Source organism: Panulirus ornatus, chromosome 62, assembly GCF_036320965.1.
Source record: "Panulirus ornatus isolate Po-2019 chromosome 62, ASM3632096v1, whole genome shotgun sequence".
NCBI classification, from domain to species: Eukaryota; Metazoa; Arthropoda; class Malacostraca; order Decapoda; family Palinuridae; genus Panulirus; species Panulirus ornatus.
Window position 1 is genome coordinate 12,333,454 of NC_092285.1, and position 22,557 is coordinate 12,356,010.

Below are 22,557 nucleotides of genomic sequence, written 5' to 3' on the forward strand. Positions count from 1 at the left end.
TCTCTCCTGGTACTTCCTCACACAAGTCTCCTTCCCAAGCTCACTTACTCTCACCACTGGCTCGCCTTCATCCAATCCCAGAGTCACCCTGTCCCACAGGAAACAGCATCGCCATTCCCTGCATCAGTGAGGTAGTACCAGGAAACATGAAGAATGGCCACATCCGCTCACATCCATACACATGCTGTCATGTGTAATAATAATCATTTATGAATTTCTTGATGTAGATCCTATAAGTAATAAAACATCCACAATGGCAACACGCTTGACACTTAGGCCTTACTCCCACAAATCTTTTGCACACACTACTAAAATGTCTACACATTATTGTAGTGAATATAATGGATGAAATACAACAATCCCATGATTTAATGGACACCAATATAATATATTTCGGATCTAATGCACCAAGCAAATAATAATACATTAATAATCATAAAATTAAAAAATCTCATTCTCCACACCATGTGCTTTTCAGATCACACTTGTTTGGGTATCGAGAGGGTTAGTGACATCTTCACAATGAGCCAGCACTTAAGTGGTTGTCAAGTTGCACTCTAACCCAGGTAGCTGTCTTTTCTTTCTGCCTCACTAACATGTGGACTACTGGCATTCTGTCTAAAAATATACAATCTCTTCTTGTAAGAAACATGTGACAAAGCTTAACTCAGACAGCTCATTCTTCATAACTCTAAATTTTCCTGCGGTGAGCACTATGTGCTGACCCCGCCTTTTGGCAAAATGGTAGAAGCAGTAGATAGAAGTAGTAAGTAGGGACATTTATGCAAGATCATTAGGTAGAAACATTAGGTAAATGCATTAGGTAAGAGCATTAAGTAGTCATTATAAACATTAGGTAGAAGCCTCTACAAACAATGTGCTAGAGTTGCCTTCTGCCAGTGGCCTGTTAAGGGTGAGGCACTAAAGGGTAAGAAGTGGTACTGGAGTTCTTTAGTTATGGAGAGACTGTTGCTGTGGCCATCCCTTTGAGGGAGTTCCAATTGGAACAGGCATCAGAGATATAAACAGACAGACAGCTTGGGTATACTTGCTTTGTTTCGGTCTCCATCTGCCTCAAGCTATCGTGTGGTCACGTTGTATACAGAGAATTATGACTTTATTAAATAATTTTGCAATCCATACAATTCAAAATGGAATCAAGTGATTGAGGATTTTAAAGAAAGCACACGAACTGTACATTACTGTGTACTGCATTAGAAAATGGCCCAAAGGTTACAATCGATTTAACAAATACGTCTTCCCACCTATTAGTCTGTTAAATTGAGGGTTTACTATACACTTCTGAAGTATATATTTTTTTCACTGATGAATACGTGTCTTTGAAACTGAAAGGTTAAACACACTTTTTTAACTTGAGCACTGTTTCCAGTGTTAGTGAGGTACTTCAAGGAAACAGACAAAGAAAGACACCCACTTATATACACATACACATGTCCATATACATACATGTGCATATACATTTCTACACATGTACATATTCATACTTGTTCACCTTCATCCATTCACAACACTACCCTACCCAACAGGAAATAGACAACATATACATTCTTTCATAAAACAAAAAAGAGTAAATGAATAAAAAAAGACCACAATTGTGATAAGTACTCAAATGCTAAAGGAAAGGTTACAGGAAAGATAAGAAAGAACACTACTCACGATTGGATCTTGGCTTGGTGACATTAACATGCGGCTTTTGCTTCTGTAGCATGATGAGGCGTGAACGCAACTGACTGTTCTCCAAACTTTGCTCCTCGTGTTTACGTTCTGCAGCTCGTGCTTGTAACTGATGAATTACAAAGGAGTGTAGTTTGTTTCTTAAAGTGTCTCACAAGTCAGAGATAGGGTTAGGCTAGGTTACATGAGACTGAGTTTGTGACAAAACAGTCTAATCAAATGGACTAAAAACAAGGAAGAATATAATCAAATAAAAATTATATAAAAATAACGTAATACATAGTGTGAAAATATATTACAAAAAAGTTAACGTCATGGAAAACCATTAATCTGTCACTGTCATCAGATAATGATCTTTCTCTGAACAACTGGAAATCATAATGAGAGAAACTATCAACCTAACTAAAGCAGGATTCACTACCTGTGAATATTTTGATGATATCACTTCATTAATTATGATGCTATGTATAAAACATCCAATTGTACTTTCTTTTACCTCTGTCAGTTTTATCAATCTGTCCTGAAGCTAATATTGTTCCTTGTGGTAAGTGTGAAAACATCACTATAAGTAGCTCCATTCACTACTTTTTAAATTTTGTTCATCAAAACTCCTCCATCAATCTTCTTATTCTACCCTTTTAATGTTTTGCTTCACTTTTTCATCTTAAGAATTCTTGTTTACCGTATCAAATACTTTAGCAGTCAAGAAAACTTGACAGTATCCATTCTCATTCCTTACAGAAGAGTTTTTCCTATTTCCTATTACGGTGAGTTAATAAACATGTAGTTGTATTTGTGCCATATACAAATCTATGTTGGCCTTCATTGATATAATTACTGCTCCACAGTTCTAACATGTTTCTTAATCACTCTTTCAAAGATGTTCTTTGCAAGAGATCTCAAAATTACAGGTCTATATTGCTTCAGCAGAAGCTTGAAACCTCCTTTGTATATTAAGAGATACATATGCCATTTCAAGTACTTCTGCTAATTTCATCTCAGTTTTGTATCATCAGTAACCTTAGGATTTTACATTTGCCATCAGTAACATTTCATGGAAAATAGCAGGTATTTCATCTGACCCAGTGCCAAGTTTTCAGTATTTGATCTATTAGTGTAATTTTCATTTTTAGTTAAACAGACTTGACGGCATTCTCATAAAATCTGACAAATATCTTTATCGATTTTTTTTTCCTTTTTGTACTGAATACTGAAAAACTGATCATCTAATATTTTCAACATTTTAACTTATTTTGGGGGGCCTATCAAGTAAGGAATCACATATAATCTCCATTTCAACAAAATCTTTTGCCAAATAATACTGGACAAATCATGAACTCATACAGCAGTCATCCACACAGACCTTACGTCAAGCACAGAAATCTAACGATTTCCCATCCTTCATGTTTACCTGTATTGTAAATCCTTACACTGACTGCAAAATAAGAAAGCTTTCACATGCTTTTCAGTCATCTGGTGTTAAATTTCCCACATTTATTAAAAATATATCTCTGCAAAACAAAACCACACTATTAAAGATTTAACATACATAACCAAATTATGACACGTGTTAAAATATTAGATCTGTTTGTCCACTAACCCAATGCTTATGAGCCTTCTGCTCACAACTGGTGATTTGTGCCTTGTATGAAGTTTCCTGATCATCTAGTTCTTTATGCAAACTTTCAATCTGAGCTCTGAAATGAAAGGTTTTAAATCAACAAAAATAGTCACACCTTAAAAACTAGTCTATCTATATTAAAAGCTGCAATTTGGAAAAGTCTTTTTATCAAATTAACCAAATACTATATACCATCAGATATAATAAACAGTACTATAATTGTTATCACCATATAATATGAAGCCTTATTATGTGATCCATCTTAAACATAAGTCCAGCTTAGTATAGTCTCTACATTCTTTTGGCTACAAAAGCTAGCATATTCTTATTATAAATGTGAATGCAATGGAGGGAAGCAATTGGATTTAAGTAATTCAAATTTTAAAAACTGCATGATAAATATATCAAAAATACAATTTAAAATCTACTAAATGTAGTATGAGAAAAATATATAATTAGCTCAATATTTCACTACGATTCTACTTCATTTATAAAATTTACTGAAAATAAAGTGGGAATCATTTCTGAGGTGTGGATTTACCTGGATACATTGCTCTACAAGAAATCAATCATAATGAGATAGTCATGCCACACTGCTGCACAGTAACACTTGCATTTAAAATAATTAACTGACTATGAACTTTTGCATTCTAAATGACTCATAAGATTTTGTTGACTCAGCAAAACTATTTTCAGTATTAAGGCATTGGATGACTAAATAACCTAGTGATGAAATTCTACTAAGCAGTTTGATGGCAGAAAAAGTTCAACAGATTAGGGGCCCACACATAGTACTCCCTCCCTGTACTGTAAAAATGGATACACAAACAGAAAACTCCCAACCCATATGATACGAATGGATACTATTCATATCGAGAAAATTACACACATGCCAAGGGTGAATCCCAGTCTAATTCCAGTACTTAATTACTTAATCATGCAGTGTGGGGAGTATGGAGTTCAACACTTGTCCGGAACTCACACCCAGGTCTGTGATGCTAACCATTGCTCTATGGAGGAGTATTTGTGCAATTACCTATCTGTAAGTACAGTACCTACTCGTACAGTAAAGGGGAGCTTTCTACATTTATGGGGCTCTGCATCTTATCCCTGAGGCCCTCTGTTTTGTCCTGTATTACTATCATACATGCCTTTGAATTTCCCAGTTAAACATATTTCCTTCCTCTTCACACATGTGTAAGTTTCCGTGTGTGTGTGTGTGTGTGTGTGTGTGTGTGTGTGTGTGTGTGTGTGTGTGTGTGTGCATTTCAAGAATTTACAAAACAGCATAAACAGCTGAATAACATTAAAATCATATGCCAATCTACAAAGTATTTCATTTTACTGATTAGAATATTTGCCTACACATTCTAGGGAAGCACTGTTACAATATTCTAAAACACTATTTACGTTTTCTTCTCCCTGTTCAATAACTGATATAAAACAGGACTTCCAAATGTGGTAGCTTCTTTATGCCTTTCATTTGAAGATGTATATATGGATGTTGAGAGCTTGTTCTGTCCCTCCAAATCTGAGGTAATTTCTGCCACTGGTATGGACAGTTGACCTGTCTCATAATTATTCCTCAGTGCTGCAGCAGAGCTCTTGACATCGTCAGAAGCAGGTGTCTCTTGTAAATCAGCACTTATGTTGTCACCAAAATTAATGGTAGCCCTCTTTAAATTTTTCTGAGGATGAATACCACTAGATAATTCCACATCAAAATTCAACAAACTGGGCTCTTCACTAATTGTGGTTTGATCAACAAATGGTATAGTGGTAATACTTGAGAGTTGGTTATATGATGGAAAATGTTTTGTAACAGATGAAATTGCTTGAAGAACAGAGGGATCAGTCACAGAGTCACAAGTGGATGCTGGGCATTTTACTTGATTCATAATGAGGGATGAAGGCCGTTGAAATGAGGAAGTAAAATCACTAAGTTCAGCTGAATTTTGAGAACAGGTTGAATGGGAAAACAATCCAGGTGACGAAAGGGACAAAGTATCACTCTTCAACAGTGAATCTCTTGCAAGATGAGCTCTAGCACTCTGTTTTGATTGTTGGTAAATAAGTGATCCAGCTGACTGTGTTGATGATTCACTAAGATATTGAGATGAATCAGATGAATAAAGAGATGGAATTGCAGAATGAAGATGAGAAGTAACTGTGGTTGCAACAACTTTTTCATTTATATCATGGTGATTGTGGATTGACGCAGGGGATTTCTGACGCTTTAACTCTGCTTTGGCTCTTGCCCATTCCACTTTGTATTCATCAGACATTGGGACATTTCCAGTGGTTGGTGATAGGTCTGCAAGGCTGAAATGCTCAGGAGATTTTCCGTGTACCCTTCTTGATTTAACACCCGTAATGCCTGCATGTCTTTTCATTCTCCTTGAGTATGCATGAAAATAAGTTTCAACTCATTTAAATCATATGCAATTAAATAATCCCTGCAATAAACACAATAGTTTGATAACAAAGCAAACAAAACTATACAATGTCCTGACTGTCCAATCTGAAAGATAATCATCCAATTAAAAAATTATGAATTCTCATACATCTGAGACATGCAAAAAATATAAAACATTGAAGACAAAGTAAAGAGCAATCAGAGGGCACAAGCACACTTACTTCTTCTGGGCAATGATTAATACAGTTTTCACATCCTTATATCTTAACCAAAACTTTCTCAAATTAGTTTTCTCAAAAATATGTACATTTATCTATCTGGTTCAATTGGGACTCCATCCAATCAAGTATTATCTACCTATCTAACCTGTAGTAATACAGGTTACTTACCATACAGTAAGAACATTTCTTTGTAAGAAACTCATTCAAAACATTTTTGAACCTACAGATCAGTACTACACTTCATTATTTTGATTTACTGTAATACATCTAGTCCCTGCAAAATGGTGCTCCATTACCTGATAATTTGCTTATCTGCTCTTCATTGAAAAATAAAACAATAAAAAACTAAAAAAAAAGTTTCAGTATACCCTCCTCCAACCTGCTGTATCTATGACTTGAAAGTGTCCAAATGAGTCTCATGCTTGAGGGAAGAGGAAGAGCATCGGCCTGGATGTAAGATACTTAAAACATTTTGCGTTCTGATGCTGGTCAATGTGATGACAATATTACCAGAGTTCTTGGCTTGCCTACTGCATCAGTGGGAATAATTCCTGAGTATGCAGAGAAAGTGAGGAAGTCTGCCTGCAATGTGACATCTTTTAGTGTGATGGAGATCTCTCGTATGAGAAGTGAGGTTATGGAGACCATGGGGAATGTTGAGTAACAAGTCTATACATAGCATAATGCATAATTACTTTTAAACAATATTTTCTAAGCCGTATCTCTGATTGAAATACTTTGATGAATGAGGAATAATAGAAGAAAAGAGCAAAAGGCTATGAGTGACTATGTGGAAGTGGATGAAAGATTGAGTAAGGCTGTGCTGGATGCTAGAGTCGTGAGAGGATTCTTTGGAGACTCTGACCACTTCACAGTTCTTGTGAGGATAATGATCAGGAAGAAGTGGAGGTAAACATGTTGGCAAATGAGACAATGAATCAGGAAAAAATACAGGAAGGTAACTGAAAGCTTAAATGGAAATGCAGTGAATGCAGGAATGTATTCATGTGAGAATGAGGTGCTTAAAATGTTTAGTGAAATACTAGCAAACATTGTAGAATCAGTAGTTGGACGCAAGGTAGTGAGACAGGGGATAAAAAGGGCAATGCATAGTTGACAGAAGAGATTAGAAATGCTGTGGAAGAGAAGTAAAAGGCATATGGAAGATTGCTCAATAATAATGTACCAGTGGAAGTTCAGCAAAGGAGGAGGGAAGAATACAAAATATGTAAGCAGAATATTAAGAAGCTGATAGAGGAAAGCAAAATAAGGGTAGATGAAGATTTTGGAAGAAAGTTAAGTGAAAAGTTTTGGGATAATAAAAAACTACACTGGAAGGAGTTGCAAACAGAAAGAGGAGGATATAAGAGTGGAAATGGTGATGTGAGGAGCAAGGAAGGAGGATTGCTGAATCAAAAGGAGGAAGTGCCATGGAGATAAAAAGAGTATTTTGAAGAACTGATGAATGTGGGAGAAGGGGAGACACATGCTTGGGTATGGAGGAGGGAAGGATGAGGATACAAGTGTAGGGGCCTATAGAAAAAAAAAAAGGATGTAAGAAGGGCAACAATGAGGCTTAAAGTATGAAAGACAACTGGATTGGATGGGATTATGGCTGAAATGCTAAAGTATGGATGAGAAAGTGTGATAGAGTGGATGCATCTTATATGTAATTTAGCATGGAAACATACAAGAGGATGCACCTTATATGCAATTTAGCATGGAAACATAGAGATGATGCATCTAAATGTAATTTAGCATGGAAACAGGGTTGTGCCTGAGGATTGGGTGAAAACTATTATCGTTCCTTTATTCAGAGGAAAAGTTGCTAAGGATGTACGTAGCAATAATAGGGGAATAAGTCTGTTAAGCATACCAAGAAAAGTGTATGCAAGATAAAGAGATGGAAGTGACTGAATCCTGAATAAGAAGAGCAAGGGGGTTTTAGGAAACATAAGGGATGTGTGGATAAGATTTTTGTAGTAAAGATGACCGTGGGAAAGTATCTAGCGAAAGGTAACAAGTCATATGCAGCTTTTATGGATCTGGAGAAAGTGCATGACGGAGTTGAGTGGAATGCTTTGTGGGGTGTGTTATGGATATATAGTACAGGGAGACAACTGTTGGATAGTGTAAAAGCCTTCTATAGAGAAGTAAATGCGTGTGTAAGAGTGGATGGAGAGCTGACCGAAAGTTTTGGGATACATGTAGGTGTGGGTCACCATGGTATTTTAACATGTATATATATATATATATATAATTAGGTACAGGTAATTAGGCACAGTAGGGTTGAGAGTCAAGTCAATTGGGAGGTAAGTTTGAATGGAGAAAAACTGGAGGAAGTAAAGTGTTTTAGGTATCTGGGAGTGGATCTGGCAGCGGATGGAACCATGGAAGTGGAAGTGGATCATAGGGTGGGGAGGGGGCAAAAATCCTGGGAGCCTTGAAGAATGTGTGGAAGTCGAGAACATTATCTCGGAAAGCAAAAATAGGTATGTTTGAAGGAATAGTGGTTCCAACAATGTTGTACGGTTGTGAAGCGTGGCCTATGGATAGAGTTGTGCGCAGGAGGATGGATGTGCTGGAAATGAGATGTTTGAGGACAGTGTGTGGTGTGAGGTGGTTTGATCGAGTAAGTAACGTAAGGGTAAGAGAGATGTGTGGAAATAAAAAGAGCATGGTTGAGAGAGCCGAAGAGGGTGTTTTGAAATGGTTTGGGCACATGGAGAGAATGAGTGAGGAAAGATTGACCAAGAGGATATATGTGTCGGAGGTGGAGGGAACGAGGAGAAGTGGGAGACCAAATTGGAGGTGGAAAAATGGAGTGAAAAAGATTTTGTGTGATCGGGGCCTGAACATGCAGGAGGGTGAAAGGAGGGCAAGAAATAGAGTGAATTGGATCGATGTGGTATACCGGGGTTGACGTGCTGTCAGTGGATTGAATCAGGGCATGTGAAGCGTCTGGGGTAAACCATGGAAAGCTGTGTAGGTATGTATATTTGCGTGTGTGGACGTATGTATATACATGTGTATGGGAGTGGGTTGGGCCATTTCTTTCGTCTGTTTCCTTGCGCTACCTCGCAAACGCGGGAGACAGCGACAAAGCAAAAAAAGAAAAAAAAAATATAAATATATATATATATATTTCTTTTTTCATACGATTCGCCATTTCCCGCATTTGCGAGGTAGCGTTAAGAACAGAGGACTGGGCCTTAGAGGGAAAATCCTCACCTGGCCCCCTTCTCTGTTCCTTCTTTTGGAAAATTAAAAAAAAAAAACGAGAGGGGAGGATTTCCAGCCACCCGCTCCCTCCCCTTTTAGTTACCTTCTACGACACGCAGGGAATACGTGGGAAGTATTCTTTCTCCCCTATCCCCAGGGATAATATATATATATATATATATATATATATATATATATATATATATATATATATATATATATACACACATACATATATATATATATATATATATATATATATATATATACACACATACATATATATATATATATATATATATATATATATATATATATATATATATATATATATATATATTTTTTTTTATACTTTGTCGCTGTCTCCCGCGTTTGCGAGGTAGCGACATATATATATATATATATATATATATATATATATATATATATATATATATATTTTTTTTTTTTTTTTTTTTTTTTTATACTATTCGCCATTTCCCGCATTAGCGAGGTAGCGTTAAGAACAGAGGACTGGGCCTTTTAGGGAATATCCTCACCAGGCCCCCTTCTCTGTTCCTTCTTTTGGAAAATAAAAAAGAAAAAAAAATTGAGAGGGGAGGATTTCCAGCCCCCCGCTCCCTTCCCTTTTAGTCGCCTTCTACGACACGCAGGGAATACGTGGGAAGTATTCTTTCTCCCCTATCCCCAGGGATAATATATATATATATATATATATATATATATATATATATATAAATATATAAATATATAAATATATACATATATATATATATATATATACATATATATATATATATATATATATATATATATATATATATATATATATATATATATATATATATATATGGTTTCAGAAGTGGTAGAGGATGTGTGGATCAGGTGTTTACTTTGAAGAATGTATGTGAGAAATACTTAGAAAAGCAAATGGATTTGTATGTAGCATTTATGGATCTGGAGAAGGCATATGATAGAGTTGATAGAGATGCTCTGTGGAAGGTATTAAGAATATATGGTGTGGGAGGCAAGTTGTTAGAAGCAGTGAAAAGTTTTTATCGAGGATGTAAGGCATGTGTACGTGTAGGAAGAGAGGAAAGTGATTGGTTCTCAGTGAATGTAGGTTTGCGGCAGGGGTGTGTGATGTCTCCATGGTTGTTTAATTTGTTTATGGATGGGGTTGTTAGGGAGGTGAATGCAAGAGTTTTGGAAAGAGGGGCTAGTACGAAGTCTGTTGGGGATGAGAGAGCTTGGGAAGTGAGCCAGTTGTTGTTCGCTGATGATACAGCGCTGGTGGCTGATTCATGTGAGAAACTGCAGAAGCTGGTGACTGAGTTTGGTAAAGTGTGTGAAAGAAGGAAGTTAAGAGTAAATGTGAATAAGAGCAAGGTTATTAGGTACAGTAGGGTTGAGGGTCAAGTCAATTGGGAGGTAAGTTTGAATGGAGAAAAACTGGAGGAAGTAAAGTGTTTTAGATATCTGGGAGTGGATCTGGCAGCGGATGGAACCATGGAAGCGGAAGTGGATCATATGTCTCCCGCGTTTGCGAGGTAGCGCAATATATATATATATATATATATATATATATATTTTTTTCCCCCTTTTTTTTTATACTTTGTCGCTGTCTCCCGCGTTTGCGAGGTAGCGCAAGGAAACAGACGAAAGAAATGGCCCAACCCCCCCCCATACACATGTATATACACACGTCCACACACGCAAATATACATACCTACACAGCTTTCCATAGTTTACCCCAGACGCTTCACATGCCTTGATTCAATCCACTGACAGCACGTCAACCCCGGTATACCACATCGCTCCAATTCACTCTATTCCTTGCCCTCCTTTCACCCTCCTGCATGTTCAGGCCCCGATCACACAAAATCTTTTTCACTCCATCTTTCCACCTCCAATTTGGTCTCCCTCTTCTTCTTGCTCCCTCCACCTCCGACACATATATCCTCTTGGTCAATCTTTCCTCACTCATCCTCTCCATGTGCCCAAACCACTTCAAAACACCCTCTTCTGCTCTCTCAACCACGCTCTTTTTATTTCCACACATCTCTCTTACCCTTACGTTACTCACTCGATCAAACCACCTCACACCACACATTGTCCTCAAACATCTCATTTCCAGCACATCCATCCTCCTGCGCACAACTCTATCCATAGCCCACGCCTCGCAACCATACAACATTGTTGGAACCACTATTCCTTCAAACATACCCATTTTTGCTTTCCGAGATAATGTTCTCGACTTCCACACATTCTTCAAGGCCCCTAGAATTTTCGCCCCCTCCCCCACCCTATGATCCACTTCCGCTTCCATGGTTCCATCCGCTGCCAGATCCACTCCCAGATATCTAAAACACTTCACTTCCTCCAGTTTTTCTCCATTCAAACTCACCTCCCAATTGACTTGACCCTCAACCCTACTGTACCTAATAACCTTGCTCTTATTCACATTTACTCTTAACTTTCTTCTTCCACACACTTTACCAAACTCAGTCACCAGCTTCTGCAGTTTCTCACATGAATCAGCCACCAGCGCTGTATCATCAGCGAAACAACAACTATATATATTTATATATATATATATGGATGGCGTGATAAGAGAGATGTAAGCAAAACTAAGGAAAAGGGGTGCAGAGATGGAATGTGGCAAGCCTGTTTGCGGATGATACTGTGTTGTATGCGGAGGCTGAAGAGGAGTTGCAGAAGGTTGTAAGTGTGTTTTATGATGCATGTAAGCATGGGAGATTGAAGGTAAATGCAAGTAAAAGTAAAGTAATGGTGTTTGAAAGAAATTGGGATGAAAGTATAGATTTTGTAAAACCGTACAAAGTTAAAAAAGAAAGTGTGCTAAAATGTGCTATGGATATAGGGGAAAAAGACTGGAACAAGTGAGGGAATTTAAGTATCTGGGAGCTGTCTTGGGTATGTGTGGTGATATGTTAGGAGAGATAAGGGAGAGAGCAGTACAGGGTAGAAGAGTCATTGGGGTAGAGGTGTAAGTATGATAGTGAAGAGAGGATAAAGGGACAGCATAGGCCTCCCAACCTGACCTATGCAGCTGAAACATGGATGTGGAATGAGGCAGAGAGGTCATGAATCCAGGCTGTGGACATGAACTATTTGAAAAGAGCATGTGGTGTGACAAGATGGAATGAAGAGAGAAATGAAAGGGTGTATGAGAGATGTGGTATGGCAAGAAAAGCAAAGAGAGTGAATTGTGGAGTGGTAGAATGGGTGAAATGTTATACTTTGAGGTGGTTTGGGCATGTGGAAAGAATGCAAAACTGGTTGTTTACAAGAAGAGTGTGTGATAGTACAATTAATGGGGTTGGTGTGAGTGGAAGACCACCTGTAACATAGACAAATAGGGTGGAGGAATACTGGAGGAACAGAAACAGAGGAAGAAAGCATGGAATGGTGTTTGCGCGGGGGCAAGTAAAAACAGGGATAAGTGAAGACTCTTTTGCCGTGGCCACCCCTTGAGAGTTCCCAGAGGAAGTAGGCATCAGAGATATAGATACATAGAGCATTATTTTCTAAGCTGCATCTCTCATTAAAGTACTTAGAATATGAATATGTATACTGAGGACAATATGTGGTGTGAGGTGGTTTGATCGAGTAAGTAATGAAAGGGTAAGACAGATGTGTGGTAATATAAAGAATGTGGTTGAGAGAACAGAAGAGGGTGTTTTGAAATGGTTTGGTCACATGGAGAGAATGAGTGAGGAAAGATCGACAAAGAGGATATATGTCTCAGAGGTGGAGGGAACGAGGAAAAGTGGGAGACCAAATTGGAGGTGGAAAGATGGAGTGAATAAGATTTTGAGTGATCGAGACCTGAACATGCAGGAGGGTGAAAGGCATACAAGGAATAGAGTGAACTGGAATGATGTGTTATACCGGGGTTGATGTGCAGTCAATGGATTGAACTAGGGCATGTGAAGCATCTGGGATAAACCATGGAAAGTTTTGTGGGGCCTGGATGTGGAAAGGGAGCTGTAGTTTCGGTGCATTATACATGACAGATAGAGAATGAGTGTGAATGAATGTGGCCTTTGTTGTCTTTTCCTAGCGCTACCTCGCGCACATGCGAGGGGAGGGGGTTGTCATTTCATGTGTGGCGTGGTGGCGACGGGAATGAATAAGGGCAGACAGTATGAATAATGTACATGTCTGTGTGTGTATCTATATGTATATGTTGAGATGTATAGGTATGCGTATGTGCGTGTGTGGACGTGTATGAATATACATGTGGATGTGGGTGGGTTGGGCCATTCTTTCATCTGTTTCCTTGTGCTACCTAGCTAACGCGGGAGACAGCGACAAAGTATAATAAAAAGAAAGAAAAATGGATATGTATATGGATAAGTATGTATATGTGGGTGTGTGTGGGCGTTTATGTATATACATGTGTATGTGGTTGGGTTGGGTCATTCTTTTGTCTGCTTCCTTGCCCTATCTCGCTAATGCAGGAGACAGCAACTAAGCATAATAAATAATAAACAGACATATATCTGTACCTCTGACACCTGTTGCCTCTGCAAACTCTCTTAAGGGGGTGGGCACGACAAAAAAGTCTCCATACTTGGTGGACTGCAGCACCGCTTCTTAGCCTTTCAGTGCCTCACCCTTAACAGGCCATTTAAATCAGTGGAGTCTCAATGAATTCTTACTGCATGTGACTACACTGCAAGTAAGAAGCTGTCTTGGCAAAGGTGTATTCTTGTCAACGGATGGAAAGGAGTATATTCCCACTGGAGACCCCATTTCAAAGATCATCATTTCCCAGCTCCCATGTGGAGTGCACCTTCAAATTTGCTGAAGCCTCATAGAGGGGGTCCCAGGGTTACATAATAATGACACAGGGAAGGGCAAAACAAATCATCATGGATTGAATGGATGGGACAAAAGCATATAATATGAAATAGAAATAAAGTTGGGTGAGTTTGGTAAAGTGTGTGAAAGAAGAAAGTTAAGAGTAAATGTGAATAAGAGCAAGGTTATTAGGTACAGTAGGGTTGAGAGTCAAGTCAATTGGGAGGTGAGTTTGAATGGAGAAAAACTGGAGGAAGTGAAGTGTTTTAGATATCTGGGAGTGGATCTGGCAGCGGATGGAACCATGGAAGCGGAAGTGGATCATAGGGTGGGGGAGGGGGCGAAAATTCTGGGAGCCTTGAAGAATGTGTGGAAGTCGAGAACATTATCTCGGAAAGCAAAAATGGGTATGTTTGAGGGAATAGTGGTTCCAACAATGTTGTATGGTTGCGAGGCGTGGACTATGGATAGAGTTGTGCGCAGGAGGATGGATGTGCTGGAAATGAGATGTTTGAGGACAATGTGTGATGTGAGGTGGTTTGATCGAGTAAGTAACGTAAGGGTAAGAGAGATGTGTGGAAATAAAAAGAGCGTGGTTGAGAGAGCAGAAGAGGGTGTTTTGAAATGGTTTGGGCACATGGAGAGAATGAGTGAGGAAAGATTGACCAAGAGGATATATGTGTCGGAGGTGGAGGGAACGAGGAGAAGAGGGAGACCAAATTGGAGGTGGAAAGATGGAGTGAAAAAGATGTGTGATCAGGGCCTGAACATGCAGGAGGGTGAAAGGAGGGCAAGGAATAGAGTGAATTGGAGCGATGTGGTATACCGGGGTTGACGTGCTGTCAGTGGATTGAATCAGGGCATGTGAAGCGTCTGGGGTAAACCATGGAAAGCTGTGTAGGTATGTATATTTGCGTGTGTGGACGTATGTATATACATGTGTATGGGGGTGGGTTGGGCCATTTCTTTCGTCTGTTTCCTTGCGCTACCTCGCACACGCGGGAGACAGCGGCAAAAAAAAAAAAAAAAAAAAAAAAAAAAAAAAAAAAAAAAGTTACATTGCTGTTATACCTATGGCTAAAGCTTCCATTCGCAGTCTGAGGTATAAAATTCAGTTCTATAAGATATAAGAGTTTAAATTACATTCCTAAAATATAATAAGTTTCAGTTTTTGACAATTACAGTAATTCTCATCTACCTATAGGACATAAAAGTCAATATAAAAAATACTATCAATATGTAAGGTGAAAAGTTTTATAAATAAAAAAATACCAAACTAATGTCAAATAAAATTATTATGAATCACTTACTTATAGGATGCAACCTCCAACCCATAATTCTGAATTTTCTTAGCTATTGCAGCAGCTGAGTCTTCTGCACCTAATCGTAGCCCTTCTTGTGATTCCAATTCCCTGGGAAAGAGGAGATTGGGTTAAAATTTTTCTAAGTACATTTCATGAGAGAATCAATGAGGAAAAGTTGACAGAGTGTGTCAGAAGTGAAGGAAACAAGGAGGACAGGGAGACCAAACTGAAGATGGAATGATGGAGTGAAAAACATTTTAAGTGATTGGGGTCTGAACATGCAGGAGGGTGAAGGGTGTGCATGGGATAGAGTGAACTGGTGCATGGGCATCACTTGCAGTGATGGGATACAAGAGATTGGGCGATGTATGATACAGAGTGGCAGGAGGCCAAGTGGAAGATGTAAGAACTGAAAAAGAGGGCAAATGAGAATTGAAGTATTATAAAACTTCAGGGAGGAAAAGAAAATGTTTTGGATGATTATTCGTGTTGAGAAAAGCAAGAGAACATATGAGAACATCAAATAAAGGGGGCAAATAGAGAATTGGTAACAGCCAGAGATGAGATGAGGAGGAGATGGAGCAAGTACTTTAAAGAAATGTTACAGGGTGGCAGATGAGGAGCATTTCAGTTGGGAAGGTATATGAAGTGAAAGTGTTATGGCAAGTGGTATGGTGAAAAAGAGAGGTGATGAAAGCCTTGCCTGTGACTATGTTGTACATTGGTGTCCACTGGTTCATTACAATCTTTAAGGTATTGTTCAAGTTGAAGTGCCTGAGGATTGGCAGACTGCCTGTAAAATGCTAGTGTACGGAGACAGGGGGAACAAAAGTGAATGTCGAAATTCAAGAGATATACTGTAAGTTTGTTGAGTGTCCCATGTAAGCTGTATGGAATAGTGGTGACAGAGCTTCAAAACAAAGGATGAACAATTTGACTTTTGGAGTGGAAGAGGATGTGTGGATCAGGTGTTTGCTTTTAAAAAATTACTTTTTCTTCATCCACGTTCACCTTTCCCCACACGAATAAGGTAGCACTGGTAACAGATGAAGAAACAGCCTCATTCCCTCACATCCATTCTCTACTGGTGAGTGTAATGCACTGAAAAAACAGTCCCCTATGCACAACCAGGACCTACAAACCTTTCATTAGTTTCCCTGGCTGCTGCTCCTACTGCATCTTCAGGACCAAAGCACTCAAAACCTTCTTCACTCCATTCCAAATTGGTCTCCTTTTTTCCTTGTTTCATCCAATTTTGATAATATTACCTTTGTCAACTTCTCCTCCCTCATTCTCTCCATATGGCCACATCATATCAACCCACCCTCTTCAGTTCTCTCTACCACAGTCTTCTCATCCAATCACTACTTACTCGATCAACCCTCCTCACATGACATATTATCCTCAACCTTTTCATCTCCTACACATTCATCATCTGAACATCCATACATCTCTGGGACCACCATAACTTCAAATTTACCCATTTTTCCCCTTCCACATAGTGACTTCTTTTTCTTCAATGCTCCAAGAGCCTTCACCCCTTCATCACCTCTCCCATGGTTCCATTTGCTGCCATGTCCACTTCCAGGTACCTAAAACAGTTCACTTCCTCCAATTTTTGTCTATTCAAACTCACCCCCTAACTACTCTGTCCTTCAACCCTGCTAAACCTAATAATCTTGCTTTTGTTCACAGTCACCTCTCTCCTTTCCCACACTCTCCCACACTCATTCACCAACTAATGCAGTTTCCCATTCCAATCTGACGCTAGTGCTGTATCATCAGCGAACAACAAGTGACTTACTTCCCAAGGCCTCTCAGACTGCATACTCCCAACTCTCTCCAAGACTCTTGCATTTACCTCCCTCACCACCCCCTCAATAAAAAAAATGGAACAACCATGGGGACAACACACATCCTTGCAGCAGACCAACCTTCACTCAGAACCATTCACTCTCCTCTCTTCCTTCTAGTACACAAGCCTTACACTCTTAACAAAAATTTCTCAATGCTTCTAGCAGCTTATCTCCCACACAAGAATTCTTAAGACATTCCACAAAGCATCTCTATCAACACTATCATATGCTTTCTCTAGATCCATAAATGACAAATACAATCCATCTGCTTTTGTAAGTATTTATCACATTCTTTTTAGCAAACACCTGATCCACACATCATCAACCACTTCTGAAACCACACTGCTCCTCCCTAATCTGATGCTCTGTACATGCCTTCACCCTCTCAATCAGTACTCTCCCATACAACTTACCAGGTATACTCGACAAACTTATACAATCGCAGTTTGAACACTCACCTTCATCACTCATGCCTTTATACAATGGCACTATACATGCATTCCACCAATGCACAGGTGCCTCACTATGATCCACACATACAATGAAAATCCATACCAACCAATCAACAATTCAGTACCATACGCTCCACCTGCCTTGCCACATTTCATCTTATGCACGGCTTTCACCACCTCTTCTCTCTCTTCATCAAACCATTCTCCACAATTTTTTTACTTCACGTACCATCCCAATGAAAAAATGCTATTTCTGCACTCTATCGTCAAATACATTTAACTTTCCTTCAAAATACTTACTCTATGTCTTGTCTTTATCACTACCTGTTATCACTTCCCTTGTCTTTACTGAGGGTTCCTATTTGTTCTCGTCTATCAAACGTTATTTTCCTCTTTTCAAAATGTCTTATTCTCCCTAAAGCTCACTGATACTCACTCACCCCAAATCTCATTTGCCCTCTATTTCAACCGTTTGACCTACCACTTTCTCTGATATATCCATCAATCATTTGCATTACTCCTATGAAAGTATTGCCCAAATGCCTCTTTTTTCTCTTTCAACTAACTTCATCTCTTTATCCCACCACTCACAACCCTTTCTAATCCACCCACCTCCCACCTTTCACATGCCACGTGCATTTCTTGCAGGCCAGTACAGCTTCCCTAAATACCTCCCATTCCTCAACAACTCGCCCTTGCTTCATTTACTCTCACCTTTTGCCATTCTACACTCAATCACACCTGGTATTTCTTCACACAAGTCTCTTTTCCAAACTCACATACTCTTACCACTCTCTTCTCACCTACAGTGTTTCCTCTTCTTTGAAAACCTCTACAAGTCTTCATCCTTGCTTCCACAAGATAGTGATCAGATATCCCAACAGTTGCCCCTCTCAGCACATTTAGAAATCAAGAAGTCTCTCTTTTACATGACCATCAATTAATATATTTATTTTATTTTATTTTGCTTTGTCGCTGTCTCTCGTGTTAGCGAGGTAGCACAAGGAAACAGACGAAAGAATGGCCCAACCCACCCACATACACATGTATATACATACACGTCCACACATGCAAATATACATATCTATACATCTCAATGTGTACATACACATACACACACAGACATACATATATAGACATGTACAATAATTCATACTGTCTGCCTTTATTCATTCCCATCGCCACCCCGCCACACATGGAATAACAACCCCCTCCCCCCTCATGTGTGTGAGGTAGTGCTAGGAAACGACAACAAAGGCCTCATTCGTTCACTCTCAGACTCTAGCTGTCATGTAATAATGCACCAAAACCACAGCTCCCTTTCCACATCCTTTGATGCTGTCTCCCGTGTTAGCGAGGTAGCGCAAGGAAACAAACGAAAGAATGGCCCAACCAACCCACATACAAATGTATATATATGTCAACACATGCACATATACATTTCCCTGTATACATACAAATACATACACAGACATATACATATATACACATGTACATATTCATACTGTTTCCCCTTTTAGAAAGTTGAAATACAAGGAGGGGAGGGTTCTAGCCCCCCGCTCCCATCCCATTTAGTCGCCTTCTATGACATGTGAGGAATGCACGGGAAGTATTCTTTCTCCCCTATCCTCTATTCCCTATGGCGAAGGGAATGAATAAAGGCAGCAAGTATGAATTATGTACATGTGTATATATGTATATGTCTGTGAATGTATATATATGTATACGTTGAAATGTATAGTTATGTATATGTGCGTGTGTGGACATGTATGTATATACATGTATTTGTCAGTGGGTTGGCCCATTCTTTCGTCTGTTTTCTTGCACTAACGTGGGAGACAGTGACAGAGTATAATGAATAAAATAAATATAACATTCATAAATGCTGCGGTCATCCATTCCTGCTGCCACCCCGCCACACATGAAGTGACACCCTCCTCCCCCGCATGTGCGCACAAGGTAGCTCTAGGAAAAAACAACCAAGGCCACATTCGTTCACACTCAGTCTCTAGTTGTCACGTGTAATTAACCAAAACCACAGCTCCCTTTCCACATCCAGGCTCCACAAAACTTTCCATGGTTTACCCCAGACGCTTCACATGCCCTGGTTCAATCCATTGATAGCACGTCGACCCCGGTATACCACATCGTTAGAATTCACTCTACTCCTTGCACATCTTTCACCCTCCTGTATGTTCAGGCCCCAATTGCTCAAAATCTTTTTCACTCCATCCTTCCACCTCCAATTTGGTCTCCCACCCTCCACCTATGACACATATATCCTCTTTGTCAATCTTTCCTCACTTATTCTCTCCATGTGACCATACCATTTCAATACACCCTCTTCTTCTTTCTCAACCACACTCTTTTCATTACCACACATCTCTCTTTCCCTTTCATTACTTACTCGATCAAACTACCTCACACCACATATTATCTTCAAACATCTTATTTCCAACACATCCACCTTCCTCTGCACAACCATATAACATTGTTGGAACCACTATTCCTTCAAACATACCCATTTTTGCTCTCCGATATAACATTCTCACCTTCCACACATTCTCAATGCTACCAGAACCTTTGCCCCCTCCCCCACCCTACAACTCACTTCCACTTCCATGGTTCCATCCGCTGCTAAATCCACTCCCAGATATCTAATACATTTCACTTCCTCTAGTGTTTCTCCTTTCAAACTTACCGCCCAATTTGCTTGTCCCTCAACCCTACTGAACCTAATAACCTTACTCTTATGCACACTCACTCTCAGCTTTCTTCTTTCACACAATTTACCAAACTCAGTCACTAACGTCTGCAATTTCTCACCTGAATCAGCTACCAGCACTGTATCATCAGCGAACAACAACTGACTCACTTCCCAAGCCCTCTCATCCACAACAGACTGCATACTTGCCTCTCTTTCCAAAACTCTTGCATTCACCTCCCTAACCACCCCATCTATAAACAAATTAAACAGCCCTGGAGACATCACATACCCCTGCCGCAAACCAACATTCACTGGTAACCAATCACTTTCCTCTCTTCCTACTTATACACGTGCCTTACATCCTTGATAAAAACTTTTCACTGTTTCTAGCAACTTACCTCCCACATCAAATACTCTTAATACCTTCCACAGAGCATTTCTATCAACTCTATCATATGCCTTCTCCAGATCCATAAATGCTACATACAAATCCATCTGCTTTTCTAAGTATTTCTCACATACATTCTTCAAAGCAAACACCTGATCCACACATCCTCTACCACTTCTGAAACCACACTGCTCCTCCCCAATCTGGTGCTCTGTACATGCCTTCACCCTCTCGATCAAAACCCTCTCATATAATTTCCAAGTAATACTCAACAAACTTATACCTCTGAAATTTGAACACTCACCTTTATCCCCTTTGCCTTTGTACAGTGGCACTATGCTTGCATTCTGCCATTCCTCAGGCACTTTACAATGATCCATACATACACTGAATATCCTCACCAACCAGTCAACAACAGTCACCCCCTTTCTTAATCAATTCCACAGCACATCCATCCAAACCCGCCAACTTGACAGTTTTCATCTTCCGCAAAGCTTTCACTACCTCTTCTCTGTTTACCAAATCATTCTCCCTGACCCTCTCATTACGCACACCATCTCGACCTAAACACCCTATATCTGCCACTCTATCATCAAACACATTCAACAAACCCTCAAAATACTCACTCCATCTCCCTCTCACTTCACTACTACTTGTTATTACCTCCCCATTTTGCCCTCTTCACCGATGTTCCCATTTCTTCTCGCCTTACGCACTTTATTTACCTCCTTCCAAAACATATTTTTATTCTTCCTAAAATTTAATGATACTCTTTCACCCTAACTCTCATTTGCCCTCTTTTTCACCTCTTGCATCTTTCTCTTGACCTCTTGCCTCTTTCTTTTATACATCTCCCACTCATTTGCACTACTTCCCTGCAAAAATTGTCCAAATGCCCCTCCCTGCTCTTTTACTAACCATCTTACTTCTTCACGACCCTTTCTAATCTGCCCACCTCCCAACTTTCTCATGCCACAGGTATCTTTTGAGCAAGCCATCACTGCTTCCCTAAATACATTCCATTCCTCCCCCAATCCCCTTACGTCATTTGCTCTCACCTTTTCCCATTCTGCACCCAATCTCTCCTGGTACTTCCTCAAACAAGCTCACTTACCCTCACCACTCTCTTCATACCAACATTCTCTCTTCTTTTCTGAAAACCCTTACAGATCTTCACCTTTGCCTCCACAAGGTAATGATCATCCCCGTTGCCCCTCTCAGCACATTAACCTCCAAAAGTCTCTCTTTCATGCACCTATCAACACTTAATCCAATAATGCTCTCTGGCCATCTCTCCTACTTACAGACACATACTTATGTATATCTCTCTTTTTAAACCAGGTATTCCCAATCACCAGTCCTTTTTCAGCACACAAATCTACAAGCTCTTCACCATTTCCATCTACAACAGTGAACACCCCATTTACACCAATTATTCCCTCAACTGCCATATTACTCACCTTTGCATTCAAATCACCCATCACTATAACCTGGTCTTGTGCATCAAAGCCGCTAACACACTCACTCTACTGCTCCCAAAACACTCGTCTCTCAGGATCTTTCTTCTCATGACCAGGTGCATAGGCACCAGTAATCACCCATCTTTCTCCATCCACTTTCAGTTTTACCCATATCAATCTAGAGTTTACTTTCTTACACTCTATCACATACTCCCATACCTCTTGCTTCAGGAGTAGTGCTACTCCTTCCTTTGCTCTTGTCCTTTCACCAACACCTGACTTTACTCCCAAAACATTCCCAAACTACTCTTCCCCTTTACCCTTGAGCTTCGTTTCATGCAGAGCCAAAACATCCAGGTTCCTTTCTTCAAACACACTACCTATC

The 22,557-nt window shown here is 39.5% G+C and overlaps 1 protein-coding gene across 1 annotated transcript in view; it reads right to left on the minus strand.

The window, feature by feature from the left end:
- Window positions 1-22,557, minus strand: part of LOC139745702 (uncharacterized) — a 130,254-nt gene that overhangs the window by 16,226 nt on the left and 91,471 nt on the right. The window contains exons 14-17 of the mRNA XM_071656140.1: window positions 15,316-15,417; window positions 4,727-5,713; window positions 3,296-3,392; window positions 1,678-1,804 (exon numbers count right to left, since the gene is read on the minus strand). Of these exons, the coding sequence (XP_071512241.1) occupies window positions 1,678-1,804; window positions 3,296-3,392; window positions 4,727-5,713; window positions 15,316-15,417 (1,313 nt within the window). The remainder of the gene's footprint in view (window positions 1-1,677; window positions 1,805-3,295; window positions 3,393-4,726; window positions 5,714-15,315; window positions 15,418-22,557) is intronic.